Here is a 12,768-nt window from a genome sequence, read left to right as displayed (position 1 = left end):
GTCTTTCAGCAAACCAGGTGTTCCCTGTTGCTCACGTTTATGATTCTATGAAATGATTTAAAAATTGTTTTGGATAAATTTTTAGAATCCTTCTTAGAATTTCCACAGTTTGTTCTATTGATGTGTAAACGAGCGTGAATATAATTACAGCACATTGCTTCTAAATTATTGTTCACATTTAAAGATTTCATGAAATGCTGCTAAACATTTTGTATATTCTAGTTTATTACAGCAGTGCTCTGGAATAAAAGGTATGATATGGTCATTGTGCTAGTCAACTGTATAATTTGTATTTAAAAACACAATATTTAATATTTTTATATTTTCCTGTGTTTTGGTCAGCTGAAAGGCACAAATTGTAGAATTTCCTTTTAATTGCAGAAATTACCACATTCACTTGTTAAATGTTTTTCAATGTAGAGATGGGACGATCTGTGCTGGGAAATTGTAATCAGTTGGAAGATCTCTCTATGTGCTGGAGAATGCCTTGAGGTTACATGAGCATATAGTGGAATTCCTGCCCTTTTTTCTGACCAGGGCCTCCTTTAGTGAGGAATGCCAATTGTAAGGTGTTGTGAGGAATACAAGAATGTGATGCCGTATTTTTCCAGGGACACGACTCGTGGTTCAGAACCATATATTTAATTTGTGTTCAGTGCGGCATTTCATGATGGGAATTTGCCATATTCCAATTTATTTAGTTTTAATGCCACGGTTTATATATGAAGTTTGGATTTTGAACAATGGCCGCCGATTTGTATTAAAACGCTTCCACCGAAATAGTTTCCCCCCGGTTTCCATTTACTTAAATAGCCAATATAGTAGCATGCGTTGCACAAGGTGCTGTATTTGAGCTCCCTGTAAAATGTATTTTGTCCATGTCATTGGTTTTCGTGCTGCCGTGCGGTTTTTTTTTTACAAGGGGAATAGCAGCCTGGACGGACTTGCACATTTGAATGCTTGCGTAAAAATAACAGCTGCTCTCCCCTCTGTGTAGATTCTGCCACTACTCTGCTACACTGAAAATGGATTTTTGGCCCCCTTATTTTAATAATAGTAGACACACATGGTTTTTGGTGACAGAACAGTATGCTCACGCATTCGTTTGGCACGGAGAGCTACAGTTGGCTGAAGATTAAACCGAGGAGAATACGTTCACACCATGACCACCCTCAAGGCTGCAGAAGCATTCGTATCGCGGCCGCCTCCGTCGAATCCAAAAACCACAATTAATGGCTGATGAGGAATTCGAGCTCTGCGCCTCGCCGTATCCGGTCGTGTGATTAACAAGTGGATCGCCGCTCCTTGCGCTGCGGAAAGATAGCCGCATCTCTCGTGTTGCATAGGCCGTGATTTTTTTTTTCCAATTAATTGTTCTGTTTAGTGCGCTTTAACTTGATGGGCAAAAAAAAGGCATTGCGTCATTCTACGCCAAATATTCAAAAGGCAAAGCCTATGTTTATCGCAATAATCATGTATTTCAAAGAATAGGTTATGAATTTTAACAAGTAAAAAATGTAGTCGACATCTGTAGACGTTTTCTGCGTCATATTTAAAAAAGCTTTTCTCCTGGCAATGTATTATAACATAATTGAATTTTATTTTATTTATGTGCTATTGTAATAATAGTGAAACACCGTGAATTTTATTTCCTTTTGTGCACAAGGACTTAAGAAATAGTAGTTTAGAAACTTGTAAAAATGTCTGCCTTATTTATTGGAATTTAAATCTAAGAATAGTTAATTTTCATAACCTCCATAAGACGTAGCATAACATATGTTCCAATAATTAGTCTCCCCGGTGTTCGGTTTTCTGAATTTGTCGGAGCAAATCACTGAAAACAGGCACACGTTTCCGTTTCTTAAAATTAAACAAATTTAAGTTTTTTCACCCCCCCAAAAAAATACCTTGACTGTGCCCTGCTTGCATTAAATCTAATGATTTACTCTTTTCCTATTTTTAAAAATTACTTTAACCAGCACTGTGAGGTGGGGGCAATTTTAGAAAGGTTACGAGCCATTACACTTGTCCGAAATAATGCGTAGGTATAGTACATATATTGTTTTCCCTCTCCGTTCGAACTCAGTATTATAAAATTGCTCAATATAAATTTTCTTTTTTAGCTGTCTAGCTGCTATATTTGGATACTTTTTGAGTCAGCAGAAAATAAAATCTGTGAAGCAGAACATGCAATTCATCTTTCGTGATGACCGTTCCTCAGCTTCCAGAGAGCGTTGTAAAGGGCAGGAGCGCAGCGCATGAATGAGAGAAGTTTTTGCTTTGCAAATGCATGCAAATGGCTGCCCCCCACCTCTCGCCGCCCCCTCCTTTTTTTTTCTTCCAAGGACAGGCAGCGCGCTTTGATTCTGAGCAGGGCTGCGGTTCGGACGTGCTGAAAAGGAGCAGGCTAGAGAGCCATTGATTAGTGGAGGCAGGAAGAGGAGTGAGGAGAGGGCCCCAGCGCTAAGCTGCCAGAGCGGCAGGCGGATGTCAGTGTGGTTAGTGCACAGAGAGAGAATGACGGGGCGGATTAGTGTCAGAGAGAGGCTTTGCGTAACTGTGGAGATGGTCCTGGAGGTCGCTCACCTCTGAGTCAGTCGCTCTGTACTGATGGTCTCCTAATGCAAACTACACTCTGCATGCTTGTGAATTACCTTGGACGGCGATCTTTCAAATGACTTACGTCCGGCTTGACAGAGGGGAAAACCCCCTCAGAGCCCTTTGTTAACAGTGGGATTTTTTTTTTGTTGTTGCTTTGTTCCTCTTTCTAATTTGAATGTGCTTAATTGGAAATCATTAATGCTTGTTTATTTGGTTATTGATCTGTTTGTTTAACATTTTATCTTACACAGTCACTAGCACAGCTATTGATTAGGTGATATCATTCTTTAGCTGGATTTGTACAACGAAGCTGAAACATTTTGTCGTCATCTGCGAAGTGCTGGGTTTCGTTTAATTACAGGCAGAATAAACTCCACGTCAAAATTAATTCACAAAATACAGTATAAAGAATTTTTATTTTTTAATATATCTTTGTATAAAGTGTTTAATTTGAAAATACAGTTGGAGAAATAAAAATCACAAACTGGTAGTGCAGGTAACAGAAATGTAACATTTGGAAGATTTTTTGTGTGCTGTTTTTAGAAATTGAATCATTTCACATCGTTAAGAATGAAATCATCCAAATTGAAATAAATCAAACACAGCCTGGCATCGAACCATCTCTCTAAATGACTCCAGACTTATTAATCTGGAATTAATTAAAATGTATTAAGTGGGGGAAAAAGATCTATGTGTATTTCCACAACCTCTTTTTTAATATCCAAGAAAATTAATAACTTAAAATGGTTTTGTTTGGGTGAAGAATGTGACCCTATATTAATATTTTTTGTCAAATATTAACATGTTCCTTTAAAGTAAGTGGATGTTCCTTGCAGGCTCTTTTTTCACTCCTTGACTTCATTTTAAATTCCTGAAATTAAAGTGCAGTTTGCATGTGATCCTTTTTTTTCTAGAATGCAAGTATAATCACAGTTTTTTTAATAGCATGTGGGAATGGAAGGAGTGGAATAAAAATACAGGGAATATTTTTAGCATGATAATAAACTTGTCCTCTAATGGAGAAAGATATTGTGAGCGAATATGACCCTGTTTCGCAAGTCCTGTTCTGTACCCTGAACAGAACCTGCATGAATCTGCCTGGTAATGTGAAGGATCCACACAGACTTTGTGGGACTGATAATTAATTCTCTTTAATAATAACGATGAGACAAAAACCCCCCCTCTGTCATATCTAATTTAATGCAATAACCTATTCCCCAGACTTGTCAATGGTATGTAAAAATGTCAGGATTCCGAGGTTATTTAAGTGAGGTATTGTTGTCTTTCTTTTCATCCGAACACTTCAGACTGCAGCCATCTTCCTGGGGCTACAGATTCTCAGTTACAGACAAAGAGAGGGCAAAGGAGACTTTGGGGTGTGTTTGTACATCATTCTTCAGTGGAATAACTGAGATGGGCATGCAGCCCTGCGACAATAAATTCATTTTAATTACTTCTTCTGTAAAAATAATTTCTGTGCAGGTGTGTGTGCTTTGTGCTTGACAGATTTTGCTGAGCATTTTTTGTCTCAGTGTTTGATTTTCAGAGCACACCCATCTCAAATCTCAGTGAGACTTTAAGGAAGGGGCACGTTAGAGGTGTGGTGAATTTAAAAAAGTATTCATTTTTGACATTGTTGAAACCTTTCGATCCTTTTGATCACGTTTTAAGTGTCTCTTAAATTATTTGAATAACTTGAACCGGATTAAAGTTAGCAACAGAAAAATTATTTCTCTGTGTTGTTCATTTTTCAGGAGGCTAGTTAGAAAAGCATTTTCCTTTCATTCGAGATTGATAAAAGCTGAGTGTCTGTTAGTGAAGAAGTTGTATTGTAAAGTTATATTTGGATCTGAAATTTTAATCACATCAGTAAAAACATAGTAAGAAAATATATCACAATTATTTAAATTCCTATTGACCTCTTTAAACTGTTTACTGTGTACTCCTAATTCTTGTTTCAATTATAGATTGAAATAGAAAAAAAAGAAATAAGAAATATTTGGCTGCATCACAGATTTGTCAAGGAATTATTCACATTCATACACTCTTTCATTTTGGTTGAATAAATAGTTTTGTAAACCAAATTTCTTTCTTCAAGAATAATCATAAAGTGCCTGTCCAAAACTGACATTGTAAATGTCCTAAGAAATTCGACCCAGATAATAATGTACAATAGCATATTTTAAGGATAATAGATCTCATTTGTTGTCTATTTAAATAGTTTCTATAGATTTAAATAGCTTATAAACGTTAAATATGGTAGATTTTCACTGCTGAAACTGCGAATGAAAAATCTTCAAATCCTCACTTATTTGTCATAGTTACTAAATATATTAAATTATGGCAAATTGTGGCTTTCAGTTTTCAAAGAAAGAATTGGTATTTTTAGTGTCATGAGTCTGTACTGTCCTGTTCACTGAAATATTATCTTTAGACTACTCTGTTATTGCACATAACATCTGATTCCTTCTTGCAGTCGTGGAGAAAGAAGACCTTTTGCAGGGTTGGCAATAATGTTTCACTGTAATAATAACATCAGGAGCATGAATTTCTGTTTGGAGTGATTATAATACTGTACATTATTCCACCCACTATATTTGACATTGTTGTAAAACACTAGAGATCAATGGCACTCCGAAGCTCTGATAAATGTTTTGTGCTGCCATGTTTGAGATTGCACCGTTTTTAACAATGGGGCTGTTTCGGTGTACTCTTCTTTATGAAAATCATAGTTACCTACACAGCTTCTTTGCATTTTTCCCCATTACTTGTTCATAACTTTAAATCCATGTCGTAAATTAGCAGGATAATATCCTCATTAAGAAAATGTGTTTGACTTGTAAGAGCAATCCTGTGATTAATTTTAATGCACATTTTTTTCCCCCCAGTGCATGCTGCAGGCAGCTATTCTTCCTTTGCCAGCGGTGAGTGATGAATGCAAGGCGAATGACTCGCGCTGTATTGTTTCAGGCACCTGAATGGACAGAAGAGGACCTCAGTCAGCTGACAAGAAGTATGGTTAAGTTCCCAGGGGGGACCCCAGGTCGATGGGAAAAGATTGCTCACGAATTGGGTCGATCGGTGGCAGATGTGAGTTCACTTGGATTTGCATTGTATAATGAGGACAGGACAGGCAGTGCCGGGGAGAAGCAGTAGGCCAGGGTGTTAAACTCTCCCTCGATATGTAGGACTCAAAGATCGGGATAAAGAAGGGGATTCAGGCCTAACAGGACAGGGAAGGAAGCTATTAATTAGCTAAACTAGAAGCAGATGTGCGAGAGAGTCCCCAGCTTTGGCAATTAACAGCTGTAACTGATCATGTGCAAAGAGGACTGAATGACAGGGGAGAGTTACCCTGTAATTCAATCATGGTGAGACTGTACCACAGCCTGATCAGCGCACGGGAAGGGAGAATTCCCCCCCCACCCCACACCCCCGTTGCAGTGCAGGGGTTACAATAGAGAAAGGTAGTTCTTTCTTTTTGGAACAGACAGTGCTAACTTCTGTAGTGGAACCTCCACTAAATAAAATCGAATCACTTTAAATTGATCGAATGGTGTAATCACCGATTAGAAGACCTAGTTCAACAAATAAAACTAATTCAGCATTGTTTTGTTTTTTTTGTCGAGTGGTGATGACTGTCTGAAATTAGACGAAAGCAATTTATTGCTCCACAGACTGATGCACGTCATCACCTTAACGTATTTTTGCATCGGTTGTGTCAATCTGTGGTAGTTCTACACGCTTTAAGAAGTTTTCATTTTAGTGCAAAGCTCCATTTATCTTTTCAAGTCGATTTTTGATGTGCATGACCCCTTTGCGACGCAGTTTGTCATTTTCGTCAGTACACGGCTAAATACCAGTTCCCCGCTGTTGCGCGGCAGCGCTGATTTCCTGCCTGACCCTGAATCCAGCCCCAGGACCCGCCGGATGAATCGGGCAATCCCAGGTGCGCGCCTGGGCTGCTCTGAAGGAGATGTACCGAGTGTGTCAGTTTACTGCAATGGAAGTTCCTGCCAGCTGACCTGGTTACCTGCACCCACGCTCTCTGGCCCACTGCCCACATCTGCTGCCTGACCTCTGTGCACAGTTCCCCCCACCCCACCCCCCCGTAGCTCCAGGCCCTCCTCCTCCCCGCCCTGCTCTGCGGCTGAAGCCCACGGAGCCCTACTGACAAGCATCTGACCTGCTGCTTTTTCTCAGGAAATGGGAGACGTGCATTGAAGCCGTCTAGGGGCACCAAGTCTCTCTGCTGTCTTTTTATACTGCTGCTCAGGCGTGGAGTCACACAGACTGACACTCTAACCTAATTAGGCTGTCGGTGTATGACAAGCCCCATTTAGCCTGGTGGGATGCCAATGAGAAGTTGTTTTGACTTTGCAGATTGCAATAATTATTCAAGGAGCAAAAAAGTAACAAACATGATGCGTACATGCGTGTGGTGTTAAAATTACCACATCCGCATCCAATAGCTGTATTGACAGCAAAATGATGGAAAATCAGGAATCCTATGGGGCGGCTAAGAAGGGACTGTTTACTTAGGCATCTCCAAGAGCTCACCTCTCTCTGGTTCCTATTCTTAACGGTCATTCTTAAAACAATGCATTCTAATTGTGAATGTATGATACTGTATGTATGTCAGGGTCCTTTCAGTGAGTGGGCCTGTTGTAGTTCACTGTTAGGGTTACACTTGCAATTGTGTATAGTTTCCATTATTCTAGTTTTGTCAGGACAAATGTATGTTATACAGTACTTTCCATATATGTGTATGCTGGTGTGTGTACAGGCCAACAGGTAAGACTCTCATTTCTGTGTACTCATTTCAGTTTTCTGAGCTACAGGCGCAAATATTGTATTTTACAGTATATTCACTTTCTCGACACGTCTCTGCTAGAGATAGCTTGGCACTGGCTTCTTTTTGTATATATGTAGATGTAAGTGGCTTAATATAGGTCTAATAATGCTTTCCAATCTCATTTGATAAGGAACGGTTGATGATTTGTTAACTCTTTTCTCCATAAGATGTCAAATGCAAGCTGCACCTTGACAGTATTGTTCTGTCTCTCACTATAAAATATATAGAGTATTTTACCAAGCAGAAAAAAAAAGTGTGGTTAGCAGCCAGGCTAGAATGTAACACAATTATTAACTGCAGTTCTGCTAAATTAAAAACAGGCTTGGATTACTTGCTTGTAAAATAATCTCATCCATGTGAAGGAGAGGGTGTAAACTGATTCCCTTTCGCTCTGTGCCGGCTAATCCCTTGTGCGCAGGCCCTGGGAGCAGACAGAGGTGCTGTCTGCCGTCTGCGTGGCTAGGAGTCCAGGCAGAGAGCGAGACAACAGGCAGGTGGAGAGGGCAGGGCGGGCTTTTTTTAATTAGTGGGTTATAAGAAAGATAGGGCTTTCCCCTCCTGTCTCCGGATAACAGACAAGGAAATAATTAACAGGTTTCCACTCTTGCGGACTGACCCATCCTTGCTCGGAACTAAATAATCAGTCTGTGATGCCCAGGCTCCTGATTGACATAAGGCCCCTGATGTCTGTCTCACGGCAACCAGAAGCCTCAGTCAGTGACAGTCTAAGAAACCGAACAAAAACAAAACCTCCTGAAGGTATAAACATGAATGTTTGCCCGAGAGCCACTTATTTTCCAGTCCCGAAATACATATTAACTCAGGAAGAAGGTACACGATTACCTTTTAATTTTTCAAGTAGTACCTAAAAAGTACCTTTTAATGTTTTTTTTAAATACCTGAATATGATATACCTGAACATGATGTGTGTTGGAAGTGATAATCAAATTTACGTGAACAGTATGTCACCTCTGGTATTTTTATTGACCAAGCTAGTCCACTAATGTATAAAAGAAATCAAATACATTATCTGTGTGAAGAATTCCCTGACAAAAGTAAGGAAGACCGTGGAGTCAGTGTAATTATGGAAGTATATTTTGAGCAGGAAACACCTTTTGGTGGGGAAATCACAGGGAAGTTGTATCATCCGGCCTTTTCTATAATGGTAGTGAAAGGATAATATCTGAGGCATGACTAAAGCCATGAAAAAGAGTGGTTATTTTAAAGTTTTATGTAATGCAGAACAATATTTTTTTTTTCCATTCAGCTAAATATTCAGTACATTTGATTCACTATATACTGCAAATTGACCATTTAAGGTGTGAATCTGTAAAATGGCAACAGATGACAGATCAAATAACATCCTGACTTACAGTGATCAGAGATGATGATTCATGATCTGGCCATTACATCTCTTTTCGGCCGTTTTTTCAGTAAGCGATAACGAAACTGAAATTTGTAGGACATAAACAAAGACCAGTTATTTTAGATTTGTGTCCCTGGACACCATTGATTGAGCTTAATGGTTAAGTTCCAGTCAAGACTCAAGGTCTGGCTGTAGAGTTGAATTTTCCTGTGATGTGAAATAACCTTGTTAGAAACATGGCTTAAATCAATTCTTATCGAGTTTTGTTTCTGTGCCTTTTGCAGAACAGCTGGTTTTAGAGCATCAGATTATGCTGACAAAATTTCAGTTATTGAAGAGTGCCATTTCTGAAGCTGAGGGATTTTATAAGTTTGGTAATTTATGTAAAATCACAACAGAGCCCTTAACCCCTTAGAGCTGCATTGTCTATGTGTATTTATGTACCTGTCTAGAATTATTTGCCAACGCACAACTGCTAAAACAATGGGGTGTCACCTGAGATGATCTTACAATAGTAATGACATTGTCATCACCATCACCAGGCTGCAGGAATGAGAATTCCCTGAATCTCGGCAGAGAATCCTGTCTCATGTGGTGATATGCCTCACTTGGTATGTGAGGTTCACTGACGTTTGTTTAAGTGTGACGGATACAATTCTGCTCTGTCACTGCTGTGCTTCTCACAGACACAGAGCACTCACAGCACTACTTCCTAGACAGTACAATATCTGCCAGGCCAAAAGACTGGGTCTTCTGCGGTGGGAAAACTCTTAAGCTGTCTAGGTTTCAAGGAGGTGACCTCACTTCTACAACATGCTCAGTGTTGCTGAACCTGGGTAGATAAATGCATCAAGTGGCACCATTTGGATGCCAGTATTGCAAAGATGTGGAGGCCCATTAATATCAAGAGCAGGCTCTGTTGATGGGGAATTTCACAGCACAGCGATAAGATCATTTTCAGCTTTACACTCTCGCCATTGTTAACAACCACGCCAACCTCAACATGGTCCTTGAAATTTACTTCCATTTGCACATTGGGTTTGAATTACCAGTGCTCACCTGATGTGGATCGGTTGTGTTGGGCTTCACTTCTTTAATTCAGTATGTTACCACATTTTGAACTTTTCTTCTCAGAAACGTGTTTGACGTCACAGACAAAACTTCCATAATCCCATGAATTGGTTATGTTGCATCTGGGGTCTGTGTAGCTATACAAAATATGTATGATCCACAATATATTTAAAGACTGCTGTTCAAATGAAGTGACTATGTTTGAAACGGATGTCTTGTTGCATTTCTTCCAGGTAACTTCGAAAGTCAAACAAGTAAAGGACTGTGTTACCAACACATCAGGTATGAAGCTTGAAGATCCATAGGGGTGCAAGAAATTACAGCACACTTCAGTGAAGAAACAGATGGACCCTTCAGGACAGCACAGCAGAAACCTGCTCCAAACAGTCATTTTCCTTTTATAATCCAAGTACAGCCCTGGCCAACCTCCTATGACACACTTAATGTCAACACAAAGACAAGAACAGAACATACATTCCATCACAGAATGTAAAGGGGCATACATGGTATAGGAATATTGTGAGAACCAGAAAAGGAATGTGTATTTTAATGTCCAGCTGTCCGAGAATATCACAAAGTCAGCTAAACTGAGAGTCAAACAGGTCTTCCTGCCTTAATTCTACAATGTCATGAAATATTTTCCACACCTGTACATTCTACTGCCTAATGTATCTCTTTGAGTCATGTTTCTGTTTTTGCTGTATGTATATTACTTATTATTACTATTTAATTATGCCTTTACACACCTTGGTCTTCAAAACTTTGTTTCTGGTGCGCATGTTCAGTAAGCGTGAAAGCCGACTTGCGTCTTCCCAGGGCTGGTGAAGTTTTCCAATCTGAAGAACACTGCTCAGCCGCCGAAGGGGCCGAAAGGGGTTGGCGTGGGCTTGTCAGACAGTATCATCACCCGTCGTGAGGAGGAGCAGCCCGATCCCCTGCCTCAGGAGCCGGAGGAGTCGGCGGGCGCGGAGAACAGGCCTCGCAGGAGGAGGGCCGGCAAGGCCGCCGACAGACCCGCGGCCACGAGAGAGGAGAGCGAGGAGAAGCCGAAGGGGAGGCGACAGAGGGACTTCGATAACTCGGCGCTGGACGACGACAGCGGCGACGACAGGAGAGCCAAAGACAAGGGCCCGATGGAGGAGATCTGGACCCAGAATCAGCAGAAACTGCTGGAGTTGGCCCTGCAGCAGTACCCCAGGGGCACAGCCGAACGGTGGGACAAGATTGCCAAAGTTGTACCTGGCAAGACAAAGGTAACTACATTCTGTCTCTTCAACAGACTGTGACTCAAGTCAGTGAACACAGCGAACAAATCGGTGTGGTGTTTATACACCCTATCAGAACACACATAATCAAATCCCAGGGCAGGAGAGAGGATCTGTGGAGTGGCAGGCTTTGCCGATAGATATATGAAGGTGAAGCTCTTGTCTTTGCCACCTTTAGTCCAAGAAGCCACAGCTGGAAGTGGCCAACACTCATACAGTCTGATCCAGATACATTCCAGAAACAATCATAAGATTGATAAGAGATTTATACTTAATTTTGGAGTCTGTAGGCATCATTGTGTCATTTTCTTGCTGTTTATTGGTATATTAAGCTTTTGCTGCATTGTTTTCTAAAATATGACTGAGTGTGAGATGATAAAATACTACTGATATTCTGTGATATGTTATGGATGTAAAACCTTAGGCAGAAGTGTTAGTACCACCCCCTAACTTGCGGTGTGTATATATATAGTGATATGTCCAGCTATTTTGAATTTGCTGTTTGTTACAACGACAATTTGGAGCATAATGTATGCAAGTCAAGGCTCATATGTATGAGTCTTTTTTTTTATTTACAGTGGTGGTAAAAGTTGATGTATAATGAGAATTTTCTAGTGGTGTATTTTTAAAAGAAGTACAGAAATGCCACATGCCGTAAAACACAGCCAATCGGGGAAGAGCTAAGATTCAGCGGCTCTTGTCCTTGGGGGTCTCCTGGGTAACGAGTAGAGAACAGATGAGAGACTCCAGACACACATTCCACGCAGCCCCACAGAGGTTGAAAGAGGGCAAATCCTGTGCCAGCAAAGGTCACGGTGGTCGAAAAAGGCTCACGGCAATCCATAAGGACTAGAATGCAAGACTTACCTGCATGAGAAAACACACAAACATCTGCGTGAGCCTACTGTTCACTGTAGAAAATAAATTGACACATCTTAGTCAGGAAGAGTAAATATGAAACCGCCTTCCTTCATTTCCATCATACAATCTAAAAATGGTGCCAAACAAACACCAACGCAAAAAAAAAATTAAAAAGGTAGGCTGAAGAGGGAAAAAAAAAAAGATACAGAGAAGCAAAGATGTGCTACGTAAGAGGCACCTCCACAGTCGTGTAAACTGACTGCTTAGCCGTCAGAAGGCAGAGAGAAACGGGGCAAGCTCAACATTTCTTTTTCTTTTTGCAGGAAGAATGCATGATTCGATACAAGCTTCTGGCAGAACTGGTTCAGAAGAGGAAACAAGTGAAGAGCTGACTTGATCACATTACAGTGCAGTGGACTTCTAAGTGTCAACATGAACCTTTTAATTACCTCACATTTTTATGTCATGTGCCTTAGTTAGAGTGAATAAAGGTGGTCAGATGTCTTCAAAATCACAAAATATAAGACTGCCTTTTCCTTTCAGAAGCCTACTGCGCTTTTATGTAAGCTTTTTTTTCCCCCTTTCCACATTGCGGGAAATGCTCCGTCTGCATCCTTGAATATATTAAGTTGGTATCTAGGAAAGTTTTATTCTAATTCATCAGCTTTCAGTATTTGGTCTTGACCCCGAAGTTAAATTATTTCTATGCAAGAAGTGGTCTGAAGAGAAATTCTCATGAGCATGTTAGG

The 12,768-nt window shown here is 40.3% G+C and overlaps 1 protein-coding gene across 4 annotated transcripts in view; it reads left to right on the top strand.

Annotated features, from left to right (window-relative positions):
• dnajc1 (DnaJ (Hsp40) homolog, subfamily C, member 1) overlaps positions 1-12,543 on the top strand; it is a 100,111-nt gene extending 87,568 nt beyond the window's left edge. For 2 of the 4 annotated variants that reach the window (XM_088643673.1, XM_088643671.1), the window contains exons 9-12: positions 5,572-5,691; positions 10,127-10,175; positions 10,710-11,146; positions 12,343-12,543. In XM_088643673.1, the coding sequence (XP_088499799.1) occupies positions 5,572-5,691; positions 10,127-10,175; positions 10,710-11,146; positions 12,343-12,411 (675 nt within the window). In that variant the 3' untranslated portion in view covers positions 12,412-12,543. Of the gene's footprint in view, positions 1-5,489; positions 5,526-5,571; positions 5,692-10,126; positions 10,176-10,709; positions 11,147-12,342 lie in introns of all 4 variants that reach the window. The other 2 variants (XM_088643672.1, XM_088643674.1) reach the window with 2 other exon arrangements.
• The last annotated feature ends 225 nt before the right edge of the window (positions 12,544-12,768 follow it).

The sequence above is a fragment of the Lepisosteus platostomus genome, chromosome 8 (genome assembly GCF_059453375.1).
Source record: "Lepisosteus platostomus isolate fLepPlt1 chromosome 8, fLepPlt1.hap1, whole genome shotgun sequence".
NCBI lineage: Eukaryota > Metazoa > Chordata > Actinopteri > Semionotiformes > Lepisosteidae > Lepisosteus > Lepisosteus platostomus.
Note: the sequence above shows the minus strand (reverse complement) of the source record. Positions and strands in the feature narration are given on the sequence as shown.